The following is a 27,667-nucleotide window of genomic DNA, read 5'->3' as shown; positions in this document are numbered from 1 at the left end:
AAAATGCAAGCAGCAGTGTTTCTAAACGGATTACTTGTAATCAATCTATCACAGTTGTTTTTGTCCAGTTCGTAATAAATCACTTCACGCATATGCTCAAGTCAGGGGCAGATCCAGGGGAAGGGGCGATTGCCTCCCCCCAGAATAGGGTATTTTTTATTTTAAAAATAATATCTAAGAATTTTCACCTTTGTATTATAAATGTAAAATAAAACCTAAAATAGGTAGGCCTTACTTTTTTGTTTTACGTTGCAGAAGTCAAATAAAGCAATAAATGGCAAGAAATTACTTACATTGGCGTTCTTGCTAAAACAAATGTCCACCTTCGAAATCGCAGGTGTCCATTTCTGTTCTAGAAATTGCAAACAATAGCTACTTCTCCTTTTCTAAAGTTGTTTTACTTTTTTTTTTTTTTTTTTTTTTGCAATACACTCTTACCTTGATTTGACTTCGAACGACCGCCCCCTTAAACATTCAATCTGGATCCGCCCCTGGCTCAAGTTATGACAAACAGTTTCAAAAGTTATTGAAGTTATTTGCAGTACATCTTAAGTAACAAGCAACTACAACAAAAATACACCCTCCATATTAACTTGCGAACAAACTAGCGAGCAGCGTTTTATAGGTTGCTCCTGTTTTATAATGACATAGAATAAAACGTAATCAACTTTTATACAATTTGCTTAATACACGGTAGATGCTCACTGAAATGTCAATTGTGCTATGTTGTTCCCAAATTGGTAATTTCCATTCATATATCATTATTCACAATACATCTGCATTACTGCAGGAATGGTTCACTACAACTACATAACTTACTGCGTTCTTTATTAAGCGGAAAGAGATTAGGCTATGCATAACATGCAAACTGCAACTTTTAAAAACCGTTGGATACACTGTAGAGTAAAACTCTCCGCTCCCCTGTCCTACCGCGCTTGCCAGGAAACTCATGTAAACACAACAGCAGCGCCATCCTTCCAAAACCGCACTGCTATCCTGGTCAGGTAATACTCATTCTTCATTTGTGATGGATTGATTTATGGAGAAAAGATGTGGAAGTCATTTAGTATTAGCGACAATACAATAATTATTTTGTAATTATAAGGGAAGAACATTTATCGACCAGTTGTAGGCCCTACCCGCAGTGTTGTCAATGTGTATGTAATTACACAAAATGTGTGCAATTTTGTCCTGTGTGTGTATTTTGTGTGTAATACCAATCTGTGTGCATTTTGCGTGTAGTTTGGCACAATTAAAAATTTTGATCATTGCTGATTTTTGCGAAGTTCCTTTCATGCAAACTTTCATTATTATAATTTTTTCTGAAAATTGCCTTCTAAAAACCACGAGCGCCAACGCCTGACTCCAGGGCGATGCAATACAAATTATCTTTCTTCCTTGGTACCTAAATCTAGTTTTTCAGAAGCGGGTGTCATTACCGTTGGGGCGTTGGCCCATATCCCCAAGCAAGGTCACTTTGTTCAAGCAAAGCAATATGAATGAATGTTGACCGTCGATCCTGGCCAAAACAGTGGCGGAGGGGCATAAGAAGTATTTTTTGTTTTCTCACCACTTTTGTCAAGAAAATGCCACTTTGGAAACAGATGAACTTCAGGGTGAACGGGAGGGATGGGAGATCTTTCATTGAACGAAGGACAAAAATGAATATATATATATATATATATATATATATATATATATATATATATATATATATAGAGAGAGAGAGAGAGAGAGAGAGAGAGAGAGAAGTTAAATCAAAGATTCAACCAAGTTATGTTACTGAATCAACTGGTGTGGCTTGGTTAAGGTAAAAACTTGTGAGGATGACTGGCCGATGTAAAATTAAAAACATTAAGTACATTGAAAGTAAAAAGAAAATGACAATGGGCGGGAAGAAGATGACGGTTTTACTATAGTAATAATAATAATAATAATTTCCTGAATCTTTGAACTGGTCGGTGTACGCATAGGCGTGTACACCATTATACATAAAGTACACGTATGTCCAAAATTATTGTCCCATGCCTATAAATATGTCAGTGGCGGCTGGTACTATATGTTGCATGGTTGTGCACCAAATATTTCTTTAATACTAAAGATATTTTTAAGTATTAAAGTAGTGTATCAGTAAAAAATAAACCTTTGCTCTTGAGCGCAAAACAGTATTGATGCATTTCTAAAACAAATAATTAAAAAAAAACTGAAAGAAAGAGTGATATACAAATCCAGTGGCAGCAAGTGTTGCCACTGGAAGCAGTAACATTGAGCATATGGCAGCGAGCTTCTATCTCTTAACATGAGGAAGTGGATTTATTCTTGCATCGCTGCTATCCTCCCGTATTACGCGTTTCCAGTTGCTATTTCGTTGCAACTGGTATATAGTCAGCTTCTGTAGTACTTACGAATTCCTCCGTTTGACAGCGCTTGACTCAATTGATAGGTTGAGTGAGATATAGACGCTTGGAAGAAAGAAGTTAAGTCACCAAACAGAAACTCGCAAAGAGCAAATACGCGTCTGGTGGTAGCAGGGGCGGATCCAAGGTGGATATTTGGGGGAGAGCAGTCGTTCGAAGTAAATAGATTTTATTTTACATTTATAATACAAAGGTAAAAATTCTTGGGATAGATTTTATTTTTAAAATAAAAAAATATCCTATTCTGGGGGGGGGGGAAGGGGCGATCGAGACTCGAAGAAGAGAATGTCTTACCACTGGTCTAATTCCTAGCTGTGTGTCGCTCGTGCACATGATCCCGTGTTCAATTTTCGGCGAAGAGCATAAAAAATTCATCTCAAATTATTCACTTTCAATACTCATCTGTCTTTTTTAGCCTAAATTGCTGGAATGTTAAACTATTACTTTTTTCATTTCCGAAGGAAAAAATCTTATATTTCATGCTTCTTTATAATAGAACAGCAGACAAAAATACGTAGTTACTGAAAATGAACTTGTCCCTTATATTCATACAAAGAAATGCTAACAAAATGCATATTGTCGGAGGAGAGAGGTGTTTCTGTACCTTAAAGAAAATAAAGCTGAAAGTATTTGCAGTAGCGATGCTTTCTATTCAGAAAACTTGGCAAGCAGCATTTCAGATTTCAATGAAGTCATAGAAGAATTTGAAGCTCGAAAAGAACGAAGAAAGGCCTTCCATTCTAAAATAATGCATAGTTTACTTAATTAAATAATTATGTTTAACTGTTTGCATGAATATATGCAATTTTCTTGCTTTTTTTCTTCTTTTTGAGTTAACGATATAATTTATGGCTTAAAACACATGCTATATAATGGATTTATCTCTTGTTCAATAACATGGACGTAGAAGCTTTTGTATATAAATAGTGTATAAACGTACATTGATAGTGGTTGTTTGAAAAACAGGAAATAACATATATATATTTAATCAATATTAGATAATACACTTTAATCAATAAATATACAAATGGAGTTTATAAGGACTTTCCTCTGCATATTTCCTGAATACCTTTTGGATAAGGATCAAGAATGCTTGGGGGAGGGGAACACTTGCGCGTAACTACATATCTTTGATATTGCAACATTGCAACCGGTATTTCTACAGACCACGAACCGCTACTGAAATATGTTGTTCTAGAGATATAAATAGATAACGAATTCGAACGGTATTTCTTATAAAGTTAGTATGTGTATAATCGGCAAAGACATGTATGTGGCAAATTTCATGTCAAAAGAACAGTAAATAAGAACAATAAAACGAAAAAAAACTTCCTTGTCCATTTAGCAACATATTCCTTTACTCATTCTAATTTTCGTATTTGTAATTCTTTTCCTATGAAATTTACCAAAAATATACATTTCCCGATTATACACATAGTATCAGTATTTCTGTTACCCTACAAATTCCCCTAACAGCATTGAAAGTTGAAATAATATTTTTTGAATATTGTGAAACACCGCACATATTGAATTGCTAATATTTATAGAATGTTGAAAATCGGCCTATTTTTGACCGCCCATTGATTGTTGATTGAATATTGAATTTATGTTACTATGAATATTCTATGAATATTTATTAACCCAAAAATCAATTTTGTTCACAAGTTGAATAAATATTCATAGAATATTGAAATTATGTTATCATGAATATTCTATGAATATTTAATCACCCAAGAAAAAATTTTGTTCACAAGTTAAATAAATATTTATATAATATTGAAATTATGTTACTATGAAATGTTCTATGAATATTTATTAAGCAAAAAGAAATATTGTTCACAAGTTTAATAAATATTCACGTAATATTTTTTGATAAATTGAATAAATATTTGCAAATATTTATTTTGCACTACTTTTGACTGTTCATTGAATATTCATTGTATGTTGAAATTATATCACTATGAAATATTTTATGAATATTTATTAAGCCAGAAAGAAATATTGTTCACAAACCTAATAAATATTCATGTAATATAATTGAAAGAATATTTGCAAATATTTATTTTCATTGTTTTGAGCGCTTATTAAATATTCACTGAATGTTGAAATTTTATTAGTATTAAATATTCTGTGAATTAAGCGTAAAAAATATAGTATCCAAAAGACAAATAATTGTTTTATATAATATTGCTGACTGAAGTGTTTTATGGATATTTATTGCATAAAAATATATAGTTTTCAAATTTACAAGTAACAATTACTTGCATCAGCATCCCTCTGATTGTATATTACTAAAATCTCTCATTCCAGAATCAATGTGTTTAACAATAAGTTTAATAAAGTAAATATTTAGCTCCACAGAGCATTTGAACCACATTTTCTCATCAGTAACACATGCACTTAATCCTTATTAATTATTCTTCTCGATTTTTCTTTTATATGTTAATTTCAAAATGTTTGTTGGTACGTATAAAATCACTTTAATCATTAACAGGGTTTTCTTCATTAGTAGGTTGTGCCTCTGCTGTTTCTTTCTCCGTTAGCCTAAATACAAAATTAGAAGAAAATTAAATTCATTAAATAAACTTTATTATGCTGAAACTAAGCTGTAAAAAAATGTACTTATTTATTCCTATTCCAACATTTAGGATGTCATCGTATCTATTATCCTATCTCAAAAAAATTAGCATCGTCAGAGTCTAAAGGTTTGCTTTTGTCTCATATTTTTTCTTAAAGGCAATAACACAATGTATAGGGAAGGGGCAATAAGACAATGTGATCCGAAATCGTTTCACATGAATGACTGTGCATACTCTAATTGTACACCGTATACAAGCAAATTGTACACAACAGTCAAATGACAATACGATTATATTCCGTTCTTCATAACCTTCGTGCACAAAGACGTAAAGAAAAGTCCTGAATTATGATCCTTTTCATATACATTCCGAAAGGAATTAAATCTTCAAATTCCGGATTTATGGAAACTTATCTTATGGTTCATAAATAGTGACGTTGGAAATACATTTTAACGAAAAATATTGATTTCACACTTTGTGTTGAACAATTATAGGGAACGTCTGAAGATATAATTTTATTTATCTTGAAGTGCTTTAGGTTTTGAGAAAACAAGAAGATAAAATCTCTCAAAACATCTCCACAAATTTTAGGGAAACGCACGGAAGAGCTAAAATCATTCGGCTGACAGGTAATCTAACCTACTGCTGCATTCATTAGTATTGCTGATTTGTTCGTTGATCAGTGAGTTTGCGAGTATTTGGTTTCATCCGTCTCTCAGCTGAATCAACTACTCCGCTGCGGTGAAACGGACGTAATCATCATATGGAATTTCCGTTTAAGAAAATTCCTTGCCGATAGTACGACAAGCCGATAATTTACAATCTAATTCACAACGTTCAGTTAACACCACAAAATCTGTGTATTAGCCGGGAACAGAAGCTGGGATTGCGAACACTAGTAATACAGAAAATGGGAGGCTACAACAATGCTAATAGTACGTGAAAATAATTTTTCCACACATATATTGTGTTGCGGTTTAGTAAATGTCTCTGCACATTTTCAATTATTAATCTATAACACTCATCTCTTGTCTTGAAATTTAAGGAATATTCAATTTTCAAGTAAACGGCGCCAGCATTTAACAATTTTATTACTAGAAAAATCTTTTGCCAAAAACTATAAAATCCCTAACATATGCATACGTTCTTATTTGTATAAACAAATAGTAATGAATGGGACCCTCGTTTGTACCCAGTTCGCACTAGTGAACTGTGTGGTGGACAAAGACCATGTGCGAGGGTTTTCTCGGTGTTCTCTCGTTGCCTCCCACCTTTCATTCCTCCATTTCGTTCATTATCACCGTCTCCCTAAACCTCGTTCTATACATAAACACCTCTATGACGACTTCATTTTCGCAGTTTCAACTTGTCAGCTTCCCGTCTATGTTTGTAAACAAGAAGAGTACAAATAAATTCATTATGTAGAGGCAGCAAGGCTCAGTGGTAGAGCGTTCACCTCTAATGTGCAGGGTCCCTGGTTTGATCAAATCTCACGCCAAGTGAGCTTTGTGTTGGACAAACACCGTATGCGTGGGTTTTTCTCGGGGTTCTCCCGTTCTCTCCCACTTTCTTCATTCATTTCTCATCATCACCTTCTTCAGTATTCGGCGCATAACTGTGGAACGTTAAACACTACATATTGGAATGATATTTGAAGTGAAAATCGTACGACCGGGTCCACATCTCGTCAAGATGAAGGAACTTCGGGGATATTGGTTCCGGAATGTTCCCGAGATTCTGAATACAATAGATTTCTCCGCCAGAACCATGAACAGAACAGGCGCTGCTACATGGATACTTTGAAATCCACATTGCTGGTAACGAGTTGTTTAGAACACTCGCGACTACACAAGTGTATGTTTTGTTTTAGTTGTAATTGAATTACTCTATTAAATGTCTCACCATGTAACTACCTATAATCAAAATTATTCCCCTCTGCATACTAATTTAGGCAACAAAATATATAGTTACATGCTGTTTTCCTTTGGCTTTGTTCTCCTCGAAAAGAAGCTTGAGATAACCACCTTCCAACTACATCAATTATAAATGCCTCCGTCACGCCATCTATCCTCTTTTCCATGACAGAAGCTGTTCAGTGAACAAAATAAATTTTAAATTTAGAACCTCAAAAATACATTTTTTTAAAAAAAAAAATTAATGTACTAAAAGTAACACACTTACTAGTTTAAACACAAATACCACTAAAGGGAAGAAAACACCCGCTTTGTCTAATGGCTAGCACGCTTGCCTTCTGTTCGCGTGCTCCTGGGTTCCATTCCCGGTGGGGGTACAGTTGAACGAAAAAAAGTGGTTCGGATTCCCCTACAATCAGTAGGTCCCAGTCTCCTTAACCACCAAGGCATAACCAAGGAACGTTAAACTACAGAAAAAAACTAAAGCAAAGAATATAAATTATAATACATATTAGGAACTACGAAGATATTCTAGTGAAAGGCTTGTATATGTAAAAGACAAATACATCAATATTAAATATGAATTAATTTGATATAAATTTTACATTTGTAAAATGGACATAATATCCGTTTGATGCCTCTTCCTACATAGTTACTGTTAACATTTTACAAGTAAAATAAATTTATTATTGCTGCAGTACAGTTTTTCATACTTTCTTAGATGGTTACTACAAGTAAAAGAAATTTAAATTTGGAGCAGTAATTTAACTAGTACAGCTTTTTGTAATGATCTTATTTATAATTACCAGGTTTCTCGACATTCTAAACTAGAGATGATAATTGACAGAAGGTTTTTTTTTTTATTCGAATCATTAAAATATTCAGGTTGAGTATCGATGCATTACTTGAACATAGGCGTAACTAGAGGGGGCCAGGGGGGCCTGGCCATCCTCAAACCAAAGCTGACCCTCTGATTCTTTTTACTGGACGAGAATAATGTAATAAATTTACCTAAATTTACGCATAACCATTTTAGTGATGTTTGCATTTGACCCACTTAGTGACTATATTTCGTCCACCCATCGATTTTTTAAAAATATGATCTAATGCCTGTATGTAATAAAATCCCTGAACCCCTGTGATAGTGGGTAATATAGAAATTTTTCAGCTTGCGCTATACGTTTCTTTAATTGAATAGCTTCATTAATGTAAACTATTTTTGTACTGTTTCAAGTAATTAACATTATTGACGTAATAAGTTCTTCTTTATATATATGAAAAGCCAGTATTATGGAATATTAATGTTTGAATAGTTAAGATTCTCAGAGCAAACTCCTGTATTAAGGTAAAAAAAAAAAAAAAAAAAAAAAAAAAAAAAAAAAAAAACAGAAAGAAGAAGCGGTATCCTTAAGGTTCTAATCTTAAGCGATTGTTGAACTTCTACGTACAAGGACAAGCATATATTACCCACTCCAAAGTGACTATTCGACATCTTCCGTTACTTTTATTTTAATCGTTGCTATTCAACCCTGATAGGCTTCTTTCCAAACAATGTTATTGGTTCCGTTTCTTTCTTTACTTTCTACATTAAAATTAGTTCTGGCGAGGGTGTGAATCCTTGATGAGGATAGTTTGTTATATTTGCAGAGCGAGCGTGGAAATACTGACAAGAACAAAATTTTAGCTCGTGTTATTGTATTTAATCCAGAGGTATGAGTAGCAAAGAGAAAACCGTGAAAGTTATTGAGGGTGTGAAACTTAATCCACAAAATTTTCTCAGTTAATTTATAATCACTGTATGCATATTTAAACAAGCTTGAGTACTTTGCTAAGGGGCCGCAGTGGCTAAGTGGTAGAGCATTTGCCTCTAGTACGTGGACCCTGGGTCGATCCCAACTCGCACCAAATGAGCCTTGTAATTAATAAACAAACACTCTGTGCGTAGGTTTCCTTAAGATTCTACCGTTTCCTCTCACTTTCTTCATTCTACGAGTTCCTTCAATTCTCATTATCATCATCACCATCACACGTAGCCTTGGTGCATAAACCTGGGACGCTAAATTAGATCCATTCTTCCCCATGATTTTTGGATTCGAAATTAAGAAAAAATGATACCTTATACATAAAGTAATTGAACCAAGTTTTATTCATCCGGTAACCTTTAACTTGAACTCAGCATTGTACGAATGTCTTTTTGCAGCCATATGTTGGAAAACGTAACCTGATGTGTAAAAAAAAAAAAAAAAAAAAAAAAAAAAAAAGCCCAATGAGCACCACAACAAGTCCGCACCGAAACACCAGAAGCACGTATTATTAACTACTTTACTAGTATCTTGTTACGTGTTGGGCTAACAATGAGCACAAAGGCAAGAAGCTAGAAACTTAAAAGACAAGTTGCGCAAAAACAACAAAGTGGAAAATGCAAGGAAAAAGACACTATTGCGTGACACGACCACCTTTTGGATCCAAAAGTTCCGAAAAAAAAGTGCGACTTATACGTGAGAAAGTTCAGTATTTCATTTAATTTCGAGTATTTGCTGGTGTTGTGTTTGCTACTAAAATTAAAGGTCCAGAGATCCAACTACTGACCATGATTTCTTTATGGAATCTTTACGGATTCTATTCTATTATTATTATTGTGAACGTGGACGTGAGGGCAGGGGAAGCGGAACTTAAGGTATTATAAAAGCATTATATGAAGGCCTTCCTAAAAGGTTTTTCCAATTTTCAGAAGTAAGGAGAAATGCCCCTTCCCTTCTCCGGGAAAAACATTCTGGTTACGCCACTTGACACATTTTTGGCTAACTGATCTCTCATCTGTTGTAAATGTATTTTGAAACTTATGAGAAATCTACAAAATTGATGTTCTCAGAAGCCTGGGTCTTCTTTTAAACGACTAAGATTTGTATTTTTTTGTGCAATGTAATTCCACAAGTTATATTACAAATATATTTGTCACTGACTGCTGGTCCATTGAAGCAGATAACAAAATCCCTTCGCAAATTAAATGTAATGAGAGAAATGAAGTTAGATTGCATTCTCTAAAGCTGTGTTTTTCGCAAAGTAAAAGCAAAAGTAATTAATACTTACAAATTAAAAGTTTACTCACATTGGGATAAGTCTTCGTGAGAGATTTCTTTCCTTTAAGTTAGAAGCTATTTGGTCTGTGAGGAGTTTTCGGCATATCCCTCGGATAATGTTTGGAGCCTTATTTCCTCCTATTTCCATTATCTTCTGTCTCTGTAGGAAACAGAATGAAGCTTTTGAAATAGAACTTACTACTACTAATCAGTTAACATTTAACAATGTGCAAATATTAGCAACTAACGAAGTATCTATCTGTCAGTATTCACTTAAGCTTCGTTCCTAAACGTAGCTTACGTTGTCCTTCGTCGAATAGCTATATAGCAGCCCACAGCAGGTAAAAAAAAAAAAAAAAAAAAAAAGGGATAGGAAAAGTTAGGGGTGCAAAATGACTGTTTACTGAAGGTCTATCTATATTTTCCTATAGTAAAGGTCCCTATGTTAAGGGGCCACACCATATTTTGAGGCCAGTATCCCTAGCCCCTTTGATTGTGGGCTTGCTACATATTTTGTAACAGTGTGAAATATAGAATACAACATTCAAACAAGAGACTCAAAGCAATGTAATAACTACTATCACTGATGAAATTTCGACTTTTAAGGATCCCTCTTAAAAAAAAACTTTCTGCATCAAAAACATTATTTTCACCTCATCTTCAGTTTTCACAGATGGCAAAAATTTACTTTGGGTCGCACAGTGACTTCAACACCTAGTTCTTCGGCTGTCAAGGGTATTTTTTTGTTTTATTTTATTATTTTTTGTCTAAATTGTGATACAGGTAGAAATCAATGACCTTTGGGGGGCTGCTAACCTCTTTCGCTCGCTCAGCTATATTTCGTGAAATAAATAACGAGTTCTTACATGTGCAACCTAAAGTAAAGAGTTGTCTAATCAATTTTTCCAGTAAAATTTATGAGTGATTTGGGGTAATAACATTTAACCTTATTGAAGTAAAATTTTTAATCTTGCAAAAAAAAAAAAAAAAAAAAAAACTGTTAGATAATTCAAGATATTGTTGATCGGAAGAAGGCGGTGGTATTATTTCCACATAATAAACATCAACACAACTTAAATTTTACTATTTTACTTAATTTTTAAGTTAAAATTCTTTGAACAGAAGAGGCCAGGTCGTCAGCTTCCAAGTTTTATTATTTATGACTTACATGACTGGAATCTGCTACCCCTTAATTTAAATAGCATCCCAATTCTCTCACGATTCAGGATTATCATGGATATCTAAAATTAAACTGGAAATCGAATCCGAAATTACGAAGGTAAGCATGTTAGCCATTTGGCTCCCAACGTAATTCATAATCACTCTCATTGATGCTTACTAAATATATATGTAGAAAATATTCCAAAAAGAGATTTCTCAGAAAGCTTATAGGCGAAGCAGTAGAAATGTTGACACACCGAACTAGTATATTTGCTAGGCTCAACAAGGGTTTTATTCTGTACTTGGTATACGGAACACACAGTATTATGATCCTGGCTAGCGTAATCAAGCCCTGTACATTTTTCTCACAGATCGAATACCGTTTAAGGGTAAGAAAGTATTTCTATATTATTTTCAATGCAAATCTTATTCATTTCTGCAATTAGATGAAGAAAAAGCACTGCCATGAAAAAAAAGTATAAAACTAATATGAACACCATTAGTTATTGTTGAAATGTTATTTACTTTAACCATCGGTGATCATCATGAGAGTATCTCATATCGACCTACAGTTTAACACATAATGGATTAAGGTACATGCATTGCAGCCGGTAATCAAACACAAATCTCTCTCATAAGTGAGAGCTAACCATTTAGGCCACAAATACACGCAGATGTTTGGTCGAATGACGAATTCTCCCGTTTTTAGTATATGTTCTTATGAGTATTTGAATTCTTTCTACTGTACTAATTTTCGTAAATCAAAGAACCATTAAACGTATGAATTACCATAATCTCCATCAAATTCGAATCTTCGGCCAACTCCGCTTCCAAATCATTCATATCCTCAACACTGTCGAGTGGCAGCTTATTGAACAATTGTGAGACTAAGGAACAAACACTATTTTCTTTGGATTGTTTCCTGTGCTCCATTTTGGAAAACCTTTTGCAGCATAACTGTCAAGTTAATTAACACTTTATTTGATTCTTTCTGATTCTCCAGAAGCTTTTGTTGTAAATCTACAAAAAGAAAATTAGAATAGGGTTACAATGAAAAAGCAATAGATGTATACCCCAAATATTGTAAGTTGAAATATGTAACTATTTTGACACGTTTTTTATCCCCCTTTTACCAAAGCCATCAACATTGGGACACCTAAATATATATACAAAATATAATTATGAAGAAAACTAATGGCATTCAACCCCTCTCGTTGTGTCTCTCCTACATCTGCCACATTTCCCACACCTTTCCACCCTAAAAGTAACGAGGTGTCGAAGCCATCGGATGCAACCGGCAGAAAGTGACTATTGCCAAGGGATTGGGCTGCCATCGGTAAATAATTCCCCCTCCTCCTCCTTAGTAGAATTATGAATATTGAAACATAGCATCTAGCTTTTCTCCTCATTCTTTCATCACTCGCTCACTGTCCCAGGGAGGGATCGAAATGTTCTTATTTATGTTTTGTAATTTGTGATATTTAAAACTTTTTTTTTTTATTTTTTCGTAAAATATAGTTCAGGAGTGCGGTCAATGGAACTTCACAGCTAATTTAACTTAACCTCTTCAGAGATTACCCTAACAAGATGCAAATTAGTTTATAATTCTTGTTTATATTGAAATTCTAGAGAGATTAAAGGGCAGGAAAAATGTACCATCCACGGAACTACAAAAAATATACAGAAGCTCTAGAATTATGAGAGTTATATGACACAAGTGCCAGATCTGATAATTGGGACCATTTTGTCTGTGTCACAGCCTTAGTCCTATGAAACGAAAAAAAAGTTAGTTAATGTTGGGTTTAGCGTCCCACGTTATGCTATGTAGGGTAAAGGAGACGTGGACAACTGATTATAGTGGAATCCGAACCACTTTTTTCGTTCAACACTACCCTCACCAGGAATCGTATCTGGGACCACGCGTACCAAAGAAAAACGTGAAAACCACTAGACCAAGTGGTGGTCGAAAAAAAAATCATAACTTCGTTGGGTAAGTGATAAAGCAAAAACATTTTCTTGTTAAATGTCAATAAATGTGATAAAGCAACATTTTCTTCTAGTCAAATGTGATAAAACAACATTCTCAACATTGAATTTCTCACCCCGGTTACCCTAGCAGACATCTACTACCTTAAATACAAAATGTTAACAAGGTTGCCAGCAACATGCGAAATTTCATACCATTCAGTGTTCTACTAATTATTCGATATACACAAACCAAATAAAAACAAAGATGGCATACTCCAATAATTATAAATATATCAACTAAACGGCCATATGTACAACAACGGTCAAAATATAAGGTGAAGATTAAACAACACAATAAAAAGTAATTTTGAAAACAAGAGAAAAAAAAAGAAATGGCCGCTGATGAATAGAAGCAATAACAATCAAATATTCATCTACATAAATAACACTAAAATATAAGCCCACTTAGAATATGGGAACAAAACCATGAAAGACGAAAAATACGAGGTGTCCTTAAAAGTAATTATATGCTAAAAGGTTAAGCTAACTTTCCATTTAAAACCCATGCAACGGAAGTGACCTTATACAAATCGAAATCTAAATTATACAGTAATAATCTACCTAGATTCTTATATAACTGACAAGCGCTCAGAATCTAGGGAAGGTATAAAAAATACGAAGTGTTTCAAAAATAATTTTGTATTTTTGTCCAGCTGACATAAGAATTAAAATACAAAAACCGGAAGTGACCTTATAAAAATCGAAATCCAAGTTATGCAATAATAATCTACATCGATCCAACTATAATTTATACACGCCTAGAATCTAGGGACGGTACTACAAGAGGTCGAAAATATGAGGTGTTTTAAAGAATAATTTTGCAATTTCAAGTCCAGCTCCCATACCAATGAAGACACAAAAACCGGAAGTGTCCTTACAGAAATCGAAATCCAAGTTATGCAACAATGATCTACATCGATCCAACTATAATTTATACCCACCTAGAATCTAGGGACGATATTACACCAGTTCGAAAATACGAGGTGTTTTAAAGAATAATTTTGCAATTTCAAGTCCAGCTCTCATACCAATCCAGACACAAGAACCGGAAGTGACCTTACAGAAATCGAAATCCAAGTTATGCAACAATGATCTACATCGATCCAACTAATATTTATACCCACCTAGAATCTAGGGACGGTACTACAAGAGACCGAAAATACGAGGAGTTTTAAAAGATAATTTAGCACATTTAGGTCCAGCTCCCATACCAATAAAGACACAAAAACAAGAAGTGACCTTATAGAAATCGAAATCCAAGTTATGCAATAATGATCTACATTGATCCAACTATAATTTAGACACACCTAGAATCTAGGGACGGTACTACAAAAGACCGAAAATACGAGGTGTTTTAAAGAATAATTTTGCACTTTCAACTCCAGCTCCCATACCAATTAAGAAACAAAAACCGGAAGTGACCTTATAGAATCGAAATCCAGGTTATGCAATAATGATCTACATCAATCTAACTATAATTTATACCCACCTAGAATCTAGGGACGGTACTACAAGAGACCGAAAATACGACGTGTTTTAAAGAATAATTTTGCAATTTCAAGTTCTGCTCCCATACCAATTAGGACACAAAAACCGGAAGTGACCTTATAGAAATCGAAATCCAAGTTATGAAATAATGATCTACATCAATCTAACTATAATTTATACCCACCGAGAATCTAGGGACGGTACTACAAGAGACCGAAAATACGAAGTGTTTTAAAGAATAATTTTGCAATTTCAAGTTCTGCTCCCATACCAATTAGGACACAAAAACCGGAAGTCACCTTATAGAAGTCGAAATCCAAGTTATGAAATAATGATCTACATCAATCTAACTATAATTTATACCCACCTAGAATCTAGGGACGGTACTACAAGAGACCGAAAATACGAGGTGTTTTAAAGAATAATTTTGCACTTTCAACTCCAGCTCCCATACCAATTAAGAAACAAAAACCGGAAGTGACCTTATAGAAATCGAAATCCAAGTTATGAAATAATGATCTACATCAATCTAACTATAATTTATACCCACCTAGAATCTAGGGACGGTACTACAAGAGACCGAAAATACGAAGTGTTTTAAAGAATAATTTTGCACTTTCAACTCCAGCTCCCATACCAATTAGGACACAAAAACCGGAAGTGACCTTATAGAAATCGAAATCCAAGTTATGAAATAATGATCTACATCAATCAAACTATAATTTATACCCACCGAGAATCTAGGGACGGTACTACAAGAGACCGAAAATACGAAGTGTTTTAAAGAATAATTTTGCAATTTCAAGTTCTGCTCCCATACCAATTAGGACACAAAAACCGGAAGTGACCTTATAGAAATCGAAATGCAAGTTATGAAATAATGATCTACATCAATCTAACTATAATTTATACCCACCTAGAATCTAGGGACGGTACTACAAGAGACCGAAAATACGAGGTGTTTTAAAGAATAATTTTGCACTTTCAACTCCAGCTCCCATACCAATTAAGAAACAAAAACCAGAAGTGACCTTATAGAAATCGAAATCCAAGTTATGAAATAATGATCTACATCAACCTAACTATAATTTATACCCACCTAGAATCTAGGGACGGTACTACAAGAGACCGAAAATACGAAGTGTTTTAAAGAATAATTTTGCAATTTCAAGTTCTGCTCCCATACCAATTAGGACACAAAAACCGGAAGTGACCTTATAGAAATCGAAATCCAAGTTATGAAATAATGATCTACATAAATCTAACTATAGTTTATACCCACCTAGAATCTAGGGACGGTAGGGCCTACTACAAGAGACCGAAAATACGAAGTGTTTTAAAGAATAATTTTGCACTTTCAACTCCAGCTCCCATACCAATTAAGAAACAAAAACCGGAAGTGACCTTATAGAAATCGAAATGCAAGTTATGAAATAATGATCTACATCAATCTAACTATAATTTATACCCACCTAGAATCTAGGGACGGTACTACAAGAGACCGAAAATACGAGGTGTTTTAAAGAATAATTTTGCACTTTCAACTCCAGCTCCCATACCAATTAAGAAACAAAAACCAGAAGTGACCTTATAGAAATCGAAATCCAAGTTATGAAATAATGATCTACATCAATCTAACTATAATTTATACCCACCTAGAATCTAGGGACGGTACTACAAGAGACCGAAAATACGAAGTGTTTTAAAGAATAATTTTGCAATTTCAAGTTCTGCTCCCATACCAATTAGGACACAAAAACCGGAAGTGACCTTATAGAAATCGAAATCCAAGTTATGAAATAATGATCTACATCAATCTAACTATAATTTATACCCACCTAGAATCTAGGGACGGTACTACAGGAGACCGAAAATACGAGGTGTTTTAAAGAATAATTTTGCACTTTCAACTCCAGCTCCCATACCAATTAAGAAACAAAAACCGGAAGTGACCTTATAGAAATCGAAATCCAAGTTATGAAATAATGATCTACATCAATCTAACTATAATTTATACCCACCTAGAATCTAGGGACGGTACTACAAGAGACCGAAAATACGAAGTGTTTTAAAGAATAATTTTGCACTTTCAACTCCAGCTCCCATACCAATTAGGACACAAAAACCGGAAGTGACCTTATAGAAATCGAAATCCAAGTTATGAAATAATGATCTACATCAATCTAACTATAATTTATACCCACTTAGAATCTAGGGACGGTACTACAAGAGACCGAAAATACGAAGTGTTTTAAAAAATAATTTTGCACTTTCAACTCCAGCTCCCATACCAATTAAGAAACAAAAACCGGAAGTGACCTTATAGAAATCGAAATCCAAGTTATGAAATAATGATCTACATCAATCTAACTATAATTTATACCCACCTAGAATCTAGGGACGGTACTACAAGAGACCGAAAATACGAAGTGTTTTAAAGAATAATTTTGCAATTTCAAGTTCTGCTCCCATACCAATTAGGACACAAAAACCGGAAGTGACCTTATAGAAATCGAAATTCAAGTTATGAAATAATGATCTACATCAATCTAACTATAATTTATACCCACCTAGAATCTAGGGACGGTACTGCAAGAGACCGAAAATACGAAGTGTTTTAAAGAATAATTTTGCAATTTCAAATTCTGCTCCCATACCAATTAGGACACAAAAACCGGAAGTGACCTTATAGAAATCGAAATCCAAGTTATGAAATAATGATCTACATCAATCTAACTGTAATTTATACCCACCTAGAATCTAGGGACGGTACTACAAGAGACCGAAAATACGAAGTGTTTTAAAGAATAATTTTGCAATTTCAAGTTCTGCTCCCATACCAATTAGGACACAAAAACCGGAAGTGACCTTATAGAAATCGAAATCCAAGTTATGAAATAATGATCTACATCAATCTAACTATAATTTATACCCACCTAGAATCTAGGGACGGTACTACAAGAGACCGAAAATACGAAGTGTTTTAAAGAATAATTTTGCACTTTCAACTCCAGCTCCCATACCAATTAGGACACAAAAACCGGAAGTGACCTTATAGAAATCGAAATCCAAGTTATGAAATAATGATCTACATCAATCTAACTATAATTTAAACCCACCTAGAATCTAGGGACGGTACTCCAAGAGACCGAAAATACGAGGAGTTTTAAAGAATAATTTTGCACTTTCAACTCCAGCTCCCATACCAATTAAGAAACAAAAACCAGAAGTGACCTTATAGAAATCGAAATCCAAGTTATGAAATAATGATCTACATCAATCTAACTATAATTTATACCCACCTAGAATCTAGGGACGGTACTACAAGAGACCGAAAATACGAAGTGTTTTAAAGAATAATTTCCCAATTTCAAGTTCTGCTCCCATACCAATTAGGACACAAAAACCGGAAGTGACCTTATAGAAATCGAAATTCAAGTTATGAAATAATGATCTACATCAATCTAACTATAATTTATACCCACCTAGAATCTAGGGACGGTAGGGCCTACTACAAAAGACCGAAAATACGAAGTGTTTTAAAGAATAATTTTGCACTTTCAACTCCAGCTCCCATACCAATTAAGAAACAAAAACCGGAAGTGACCTTATAGAAATCGAAATCCAAGTTATGAAATAATGATCTACATCAATCTAACTATAATTTATACCCACCTAGAATCTAGGGACGGTACTACAAGAGACCGAAAATACGAAGTGTTTTAAAGAATAATTTTGCACTTTCAACTCCAGCTCCCATACCAATTAGGACACAAAAACCGGAAGTGACCTTATAGAAATCGAAATCCAAGTTATGAAATAATGATCTACATCAATCAAACTATAATTTATACCCACCGAGAATCTAGGGACGGTACTACAAGAGACCGAAAATACGAAGTGTTTTAAAGAATAATTTTGCAATTTCAAGTTCTGCTCCCATACCAATTAGGACACAAAAACTGAAAGTGACCTTATAGAAATCGAAATCCAAGTTATGAAATAATGATCTACATCAATCTAACTATAATTTATACCCACCTAGGATCGAGGGACGGTACTACAAGAGACCGAAAATACGAGGTGTTTTAAAGAATAATTTTGCACTTTCAACTCCAGCTCCCATACCAATTAAGAAACAAAAACCGGAAGTGACCTTATAGAAATCGAAATCCAAGTTATGAAATAATGATCTACATCAATCTAACTATAATTTATACCCACCTAGAATCTAGGGACGGTACTACAAGAGACCGAAAATACGAAGTGTTTTAAAGAATAATTTTGCACTTTCAACTCCAGCTCCCATACCAATTAGGACACAAAAACCGGAAGTGACCTTATAGAAATCGAAATCCAAGTTATGAAATAATGATCTACATCAACCTAATTATAATTTATACCCACCTAGAATCTAGGGACGGTACTACAAGAGACCGAAAATACGAAGTGTTTTAAAGAATAATTTTGCACTTTCAACTCCAGCTCCCATACCAATTAAGAAACAAAACCCGGAAGTGACCTTATAGAAATCGAAATCCAAGTTATGAAATAATGATCTACATCAATCTAACTATAATTTATACCCACCTAGAATCTAGAGACGGTACTACAAGAGACCGAAAATACGAAGTGTTTTAAAGAATAATTTTGAACTTTCAACTCCAGCTCCCATACCAATTAAGAAACAAAAACCGGAAGTGACCTTATAGAAATCGAAATCCAAGTTATGAAATAATGATCTACATCAATCTAACTATAATTTATACCCACCTAGAATCTAGGGACGGTGCTACAAGAGACCGAAAATACGAAGTGTTTTAAAGAATAATTTTGCAATTTATAGTCCTGCTCCCGTACTAATTGAGACACAAACACCGGAAGTGACCTTATAGAAATCGAAATCCAAGTTATGAAATAATGATCTACATCAACCTAACTATAATTTATACCCACCTAGAATCTAGGGACGGTACTACAAGAGACCGAAAATACGAAGTGTTTTAAAGAATAATTTTGCACTTTCAACTCCAGCTCCCATACCAATTAGGACACAAAAACCAGAAGTGACCTTATAGAAATCGAAATCCAAGTTATGAAATAATGATCTACATCAATCTAACTATAATTTATACCCACCTAGAATCTAGGGACGGTACTACAAGAGACCGAAAATACGAAGTGTTTTAAAGAATAATTTTGCACTTTCAACTCCAGCTCCCATACCAATTAAGAAAAAAAAAACCGGAAGTGACCTTATAGAAATCGAAATCCAAGTTATGAAATAATGATCTACATCAATCTAACTATAATTTATACCCACCTAGAATCTAGGGACGGTACTACAAAAGACCGAAAATACGAAGTGTTTTAAAGAATAATTTTGCACTTTCAACTCCAGCTCCCATACCAATTAGGACACAAAAACCGGAAGTGCCCTTATAGAAATCGAAATCCAAGTTAAGAAATAATGATCTACATCAATCTAACTATAATTTATACCCACCTAGAATCTAGGGACGGTACTACAAGAGACCGAAAATACGAAGTGTTTTAAAGAATAATTTTGAACTTTCAACTCCAGCTCCCATACCAATTAAGAAAAAAAACCAGAAGTGACCTTATAGAAATCGAAATCCAAGTTATGAAATAATGATCTACATCAATCTAACTATAATTTATACCCACCTAGAATCTAGGGACGGTACTACAAGAGACCGAAAATACGAAGTGTTTTAAAGAATAATTTTGCAATTTCAAGTTCTGCTCCCATACCAATTAGGACACAAAAACCGGAAGTGACCTTATAGAAATCGAAATCCAAGTTATGAAATAATGATCTACATCAATCTAACTATAATTTATACCCACCTAGAATCTAGGGACGGTACTACAAGAGATCGAAAATACGAAGTGTTTTAAAGAATAATTTTGCACTTTCAACTCCAGCTCCCATACCAATTAAGAAACAAAAACCGGAAGTGACCTTATAGAAATCGAAATCCAAGTTATGAAATAATGATCTACATCAATCTAACTATAATTTATACCCACCTAGAATCTAGGGACGGTACTACAAGAGACCGAAAATACGAAGTGTTTTAAAGAATAATTTTGCAATTTCAAGTTCTGCTCCCATACCAATTAGGACACAAAAACCGGAAGTGACCTTATAGAAATCGAAATCCAAGTTATTAAATAATGATCTACATCAATCTAACTATAATTTATACCCACCTAGAATCTAGGGACGGTACTACAAGAGACCGAAAATACGAAGTGTTTTAAAGAATAATTTTGCAATTTCAAGTTCTGCTCCCATACCAATTAGGACAAAAAAACCGGAAGTGACCTTATAGAAGTCGAAATCCAAGTTATGAAATAATGATCTACATCAATCTAACTATAATTTGTACCCACATAGAATCTAGGGACGGTACTACAAGAGACCGAAAATACGAGGTGTTTTAAAGAATAATTTTGCACTTTCAACTCCAGCTCCCATACCAATAAAGAAACAAAAACAGGAAGTGACCTTATAGAAATCGAAATCCAAGTTATGAAATAATGATCTACATCAATCTAACTATAATTTATACCCACCTAGAATCTAGGGACGGTACTACAAGAGACCGAAAATACGAAGTGTTTTAAAGAATAATTTTGCACTTTCAACTCCAGCTCCCATACCAATTAGGACACAAAAACCGGAAGTGACCTTATAGAAATCGAAATCCAAGTTATGAAATAATGATCTACATCAATCTAACTATAATTTATACCCACCTAGAATCTAGGGACGGTACTACAAGAGACCGAAAATACGAAGTGTTTTAAAGAATAATTTTGCACTTTCAACTCCAGCTCCCATACCAATTAAGAAACAAAAACCGGAAGTGACCTTATAGAAATCGAAATCCAAGTTATGAAATAATGATCTACATCAATCTAACTATAATTTATACCCACCTAGAATCTAGGGACGGTACTACAAGAGACCGAAAATACGAAGTGTTTTAAAGAATAATTTTGCAATTTCAAGTTCTGCTCCCATACCAATTAGGACACAAAAACCGGAAGTGACATTATAGAAATCGAAATCCAAGTTATTAAATAATGATCTACATCAATCTAACTATAATTTATACCCACCTAGAATCTAGGGACGGTACTACAAGAGACCGAAAATACGAAGTGTTTTAAAGAATAATTTTGCAATTTCAAGTTCTGCTCCCATACCAATTAGGACACAAAAACCGGAAGTTACCTTATAGAAATCGAAATCCAAGTTATGAAATAATGATCTACATCAATCTAACTACAATTTGTACCCACCTAGAATCTAGGGACAGTACTACAAGAGACCGAAAATACGAGGTGTTTTAAAGAATAATTTTGCACTTTCAACTCCAGCTCCCATACCAATAAAGAAACAAAAACAGGAAGTGTCCTTATAGAAATCGAAATCCAAGCTATGAAATAATGATCTACATCAATCTAACTATAATTTATACCCACCTAGAATCTAGGGACGGTACTACAAGAGACCGAAAATACGAAGTGTTTTAAAGAATAATTTTGCACTTTCAACTCCAGCTCCCATACCAATTAGGACACAAAAACCGGAAGTGACCTTATAGAAATCGAAATCCAAGTTATGAAATAATGATCTACATCAATCTAACTATAATTTATACCCACCTAGAATCTAGGGACGGTACTACAAGAGACCGAAAATACGAGGTGTTTTAAAGAATAATTTTGCACTTTCAACTCCAGCTCCCATACCAATTAAGAAACAAAAACCAGAAGTGACCTTATAGAAATCGAAATCCAAGTTATGAAATAATGATCTACATCAATCTAACTATAATTTATACCCACCTAGAATCTAGGGACGGTACTACAAGAGACCGAAAATACGAAGTGTTTTAAAGAATAATTTTGCAATTTCAAGTTCTGCTCCCATACCAATTAGGACACAAAAGCCGGAAGTGACCTTATAGAAATCGAAATCCAAGTTATGAAATAATGATCTACATCAATCTAACTATAATTTATACCCACCTAGAATCTAGGGACGGTAGGGCCTACTAAAAGAGACCGAAAATACGAAGTGTTTTAAAGAATAATTTTGCACTTTCAACTCCAGCTCCCATACCAATTAAGAAACAAAAACCGGAAGTGACCTTATAGAAATCGAAATCCAAGTTATGAAATAATGATCTACATCAATCTAACTATAATTTATACCCACCTAGAATCTAGGGACGGTACTACAAGAGACCGAAAATACGAAGTGTTTTAAAGAATAATTTTGCAATTTCAAGTTCTGCTCCCATACCAATTAGGACACAAAAACCGGAAGTGACCTTATAGAAATCGAAATCCAAGTTATGAAATAATGACCTACATCAATCTAACTATAATTTATACCCACCTAGAATCTAGGGACGGTACTACAAGAGACCGAAAATACGAAGTGTTTTAAAGAATAATTTTGCAATTTCAAGTTCTGCTCCCATACCAATTAGGACACAAAAACCGGAAGTGACCTTATAGAAATCGAAATCCAAGTTATGAAATAATGATCTACATCAATCTAACTATAATTTATACCCACCTAGAATCTAGGGACGGTACTACAAGAGACCGAAAATACGAGGTGTTTTAAAGAATAATTTTGCACTTTCAACTCCAGCTCCCATACCAATTAAGAAACAAAAACCGGAAGTGACCTTATAGAAATCGAAATCCAAGTTATGAAATAATGATCTACATCAATCTAACTATAATTTATACCCACCTAGAATCTAGGGACGGTACTACAAGAGACCGAAAATACGAAGTGTTTTAAAGAATAATTTTGCACTTTCAACTCCAGCTCCCATACCAATTAAGAAACAAAAACCGGAAGTGACCTTATAGAAATCGAAATCCAAGTTATGAAATAATGATCTACATCAATCTAACTATAATTTATACCCACCTAGAATCTAGGGACGGTACTACAAGAGACCGAAAATACGAAGTGTTTTAAAGAATAATTTTGCAATTTCAACTCCAGCTCCCATACCAATTAAGAAACAAAAACCGGAAGTGACCTTATAGAAATCGAAATCCAAGTTATGAAATAATGATCTACATGAATCTAACTATAATTTATACCCACCTAGAATCTAGGGACGGTACTACAAGAGACCGAAAATACGAAGTGTTTTAAAGAATAATTTTGCAATTTCAAGTTCTGCTCCCATACCAATTAGGACACAAAAACCGGAAGTGACCTTATAGAAATCGAAATCCAAGTTTTGAAATAATGATCTACATCAATCTAACTATAATTTATACCCACCTAGAATCTAGGGACGGTACTACAAGAGACCGAAAATAAGAAGTGTGTTAAAGAATAATTTTGCAATTTCAAGTTCTGCTCCCATACCAATTAGGACACAAAAACCGGAAGTGACCTTATAGAAATCGAAATCCAAGTTATGAAATAATGATCTACATCAATCTAACTATAATTTATACCCACCTAGAATCTAGGGACGGTACTACAAGAGACCGAAAATACGAAGTGTTTTAAAGAATAATTTTGCACTTTCAACTCCAGCTCCCATACCAATTAAGAAACAAAAACCGGAAGTGACCTTATAGAAATCGAAATCCAAGTTATGAAATAATGACCTACATCAATCTAACTATAATTTATACCCACCTAGAATCTAGGGACGGTACTACAAGAGACCGAAAATACGAAGTGTTTTAAAGAATAATTTTGCAATTTCAAGTTCTGCTCCCATACCAATTAGGACACAAAAACCGGAAGTGACCTTATAGAAATCGAAATCCAAGTTATGAAATAATGATCTACATCAATCTAACTATAATTTATACCCACCTAGAATCTAGGGACGGTACTACAAGAGACCGAAAATAAGAAGTGTTTTAAAGAATAATTTTGCACTTTCAACTCCAGCTCCCATACCAATTAGGACACAAAAACCGGAAGTGACCTTATAGAAATCGAAATCTAAGTTATGAAATAATGATCTACATCAATCTAACTATAATTTATACCCACCTAGAATCTAGGGACGGTACTACAAGAGACCGAAAATACGAAGTGTTTTAAAGAATAATTTTGCACTTTCAACTCCAGCTCCCATACCAATTAAGAAACAAAAACCGGAAGTGACCTTATAGAAATCGAAATCCAAGTTATGAAATAATGATCTACATCAATCTAACTATAATTTATACCCACCTAGAATCTAGGGACGGTACTACAAGAGACCGAAAATACAGATGTTTTTCTTCAAAAAATTAATATTTTTCGGTGCAGTACCCATATAATGTAAAACCCAAAAACTGGAAGTGACCAAATCGAGCCAAATCCTGTGTGTATTTCTAAATACTCTTTTCACGTATCTTACATAGACAATATAATTATTATCAATGATACTACTACAACACATTATTATTATTATTATTATTATTATTATTATTATTATTATTATTAGTATTAGTATTAGTATTATTATTATTATTATTATTATTATTATTATAACATCGTGTAAAAATATGAAGTGGTTTGTATCTGAATACTAAAACCTAGTTGACTGCCAATCTCGGTAGTCGTAATGTCTAAGAGGCAAGAACTTCGTTCACAAGGTTCCGGGTTTATATTTCGTAGGAGGGTGATGCTAGGCATGGGGTCATACGTTTATAGGACCCTCCAAATTAATTGCCCTAAGACATAAAGTACATTCCCAGGGAAGGTGCATTCCTTGGCATCTCTACCAGAAGCTGGTAGGCCTCGGATCAGCTTAATGTCCTGCGTAATGATTGGAAACAGTATAGTAGCCCTATTACACAATGAAAATTCTCTTCGGTGTTAGCGATCCCGGGTTTGCTTCCCGCTTGGTGCACTCGGTCGAAAATGTGTAAAAAGCTTTTTAAGCCAATCATCCTGAATTAGGTTTTTCTCATTTACAGCAGCCCAATGCCGGTGTGGTACCTAATATATAGGTCCCAGACCTCTTCCTTCCTTCCCTTTCCCCGGAGACTGTGCTCGTCGATGCATGTCATCCCTCAAACGTGACGGGCTAAATGGCCATAGATGGCGAAAGCACAGAAATTTAAAATCCATCCACAATGAAAATTATAGCACCTTTTCTGTTCCTGACTGTTCACTCTCCCTTATCCTAATAGCTTAAATAGCAGAACACACTTAAAATAAAATAACGTTTTATTGTTTAAAGAGACCTAATGTCATTTGGACTGTTGTTCTGCGCTCCCCTCCCTACTTCCACAGCACGCACTGATTGAAATTTCATCGAGAAGCATTCAAAAGGCTGATAGGTCTAGATCATGACAAATCTGTTAGACGAGATTTCTTTGCGTAAGACAATTGGAAGTTACCTTCTAATTTCAGAACTATAATTTGTGTTGCTTTTGGTCTTCACTTAATTTACAACTTCAATGGTATCTCCCTCGAAAAAACTGGGGATACGAAGAGTCACTTAGGGCAGCCAATATTTCGGGGCAAAATTTGGGAAACTTAAATGAAATGCACTTCTAGTGTCCTTTTGTGTCATAAACAATGTGGAAGAACTCGATTTTCGAGAATAATAATTTGTATATTTTAGATTTATTGTTATGTTTATGTCTCGAAATCGTTAAGTAAGGTTATGGGAATTTAATGTTTAATATGTAAAGTTAATGCAAGCTGCACAATCTCGCTAATAGTTGTGTCAGCAATTCATTGTAAACAGTTGTGTATAAGAATGTCATCGTAACGTGTCTGGCAATGTAGGAAGGAAATGTTGACAATGTGTCTTTCCTCACATTAGCCAGATTCTAGAAATTGTACAAAACGTGAATTTGTGGGATTTTATGAATTTCATGAGATTACGGATGTACGGAGGATTGCTTAGAATCGGGAAGTCAGAACGTGTCGAGGGTTGCAGTTTTGAGTTTTGTCTCTCCATGTGAAAACGGTGTCGCACGTGCCACAGCAGACGGAAAAAGCAGACGATGGTAGTTGGACCCCGCCAAACAAAACCACAGGACGAGAAGGTTTTGGGAGGAGTTCCTGAGATTTCCTAGAGAGTTCGAGAGGATCAGTTCCTGAGTTCTTGATGATTAGTTCTGAGAGTTCCAAGATTGTTCATTGACTTTGAAGATACTTGGGTTCGAGTCTGGAGAACCAAGTTACATTGAATTATCCACCAGATGACAGGAGAAAACAGTACGTTGTACTTCAACATATTCTAACGACGCAGAACTTCGAGGGAGATTTACATTGAGAGGCCCATTCCTCAATGCCCACTTTCATCGTCCAACAACAAGGAGCGTCAGCTTAAGGAGCAGAGTTCAACACCAGAACGACGTGGGACAGCAACAGATTTATCCAGGTATGTGTGACTCCGAGTCAGAATTCAAAGCTCAATACTTGATCGTACTATACCTTACTGGCAAATGACTCCGAATATCCGTTATAGCAAACATTCAGAAATCTCACAGTTCATTCATCAGATTACAGAAATACAGTGTTTTATGTTAAATGAAGTGGACGTATATTTATTTGTTTAATCCCCATATGAAAACCTCTTGCAAGTTAAGTTATAATTTACCCACTCATTCTAGATGGTGAGTGGAAGGCGCCTAGTAGCACTCATCTTTGCATCCCCAAGTAGGCACTGAGTGGCTAGGTTGTCAACAATAATTTTTTTCCCATATTATTCTAGACATTCTTACATCCTTAGTCCTGAAAAAGATTAGCTCACTCATTCCACAGGATCTATTGAAATATTCAATATTTTAATGTTCGTGGCAAACGCTACGCATTATTACCACAAAAAAATTATAGGCATGTCCTTTGGACAAATCACCCAGGTGGACCGCAGTGGCTCAGTGGTAGAGCGTTCACCTCTGGTGCATGGGGTCCTTGGATCGATCCCATCTCATGCCAAGTGAACTTTGTGGTGGACAAA

At 34.5% G+C, this 27,667-nt stretch overlaps 1 protein-coding gene across 6 annotated transcripts in view; it reads right to left on the bottom strand.

The window, feature by feature from the left end:
* Positions 1-13,287, bottom strand: part of LOC145663957 (uncharacterized) — a 36,961-nt gene extending 23,674 nt beyond the window's left edge. The window contains exons 1-4 of one of the 6 annotated variants that reach the window (XR_014127303.1): positions 11,940-13,022; positions 10,019-10,149; positions 6,968-7,084; positions 4,269-4,961 (exon numbers count right to left, since the gene is read on the bottom strand). Coding sequence is in view for 4 of the 6 variants with exons in the window: in XM_081730192.1 (XP_081586318.1) it covers positions 4,898-4,961; positions 10,019-10,149; positions 11,940-12,083 (339 nt within the window). In the remaining 2 variants the exon portion in view is untranslated. The other 5 variants (XM_081730192.1, XM_081730200.1, XR_014127304.1 and 2 more) reach the window with 5 other exon arrangements.
* Positions 13,288-27,667: the final 14,380 nt, after the last annotated feature.

The sequence above is a fragment of the Thermobia domestica genome, chromosome 1 (assembly GCF_964235325.1).
Source record: "Thermobia domestica chromosome 1, izTheDome1.hap1.1, whole genome shotgun sequence".
NCBI lineage: Eukaryota > Metazoa > Arthropoda > Insecta > Zygentoma > Lepismatidae > Thermobia > Thermobia domestica.
The sequence above is the reverse complement of the archived record's forward strand: the minus strand, read 5'-3'. Positions and strand labels throughout refer to the sequence as shown.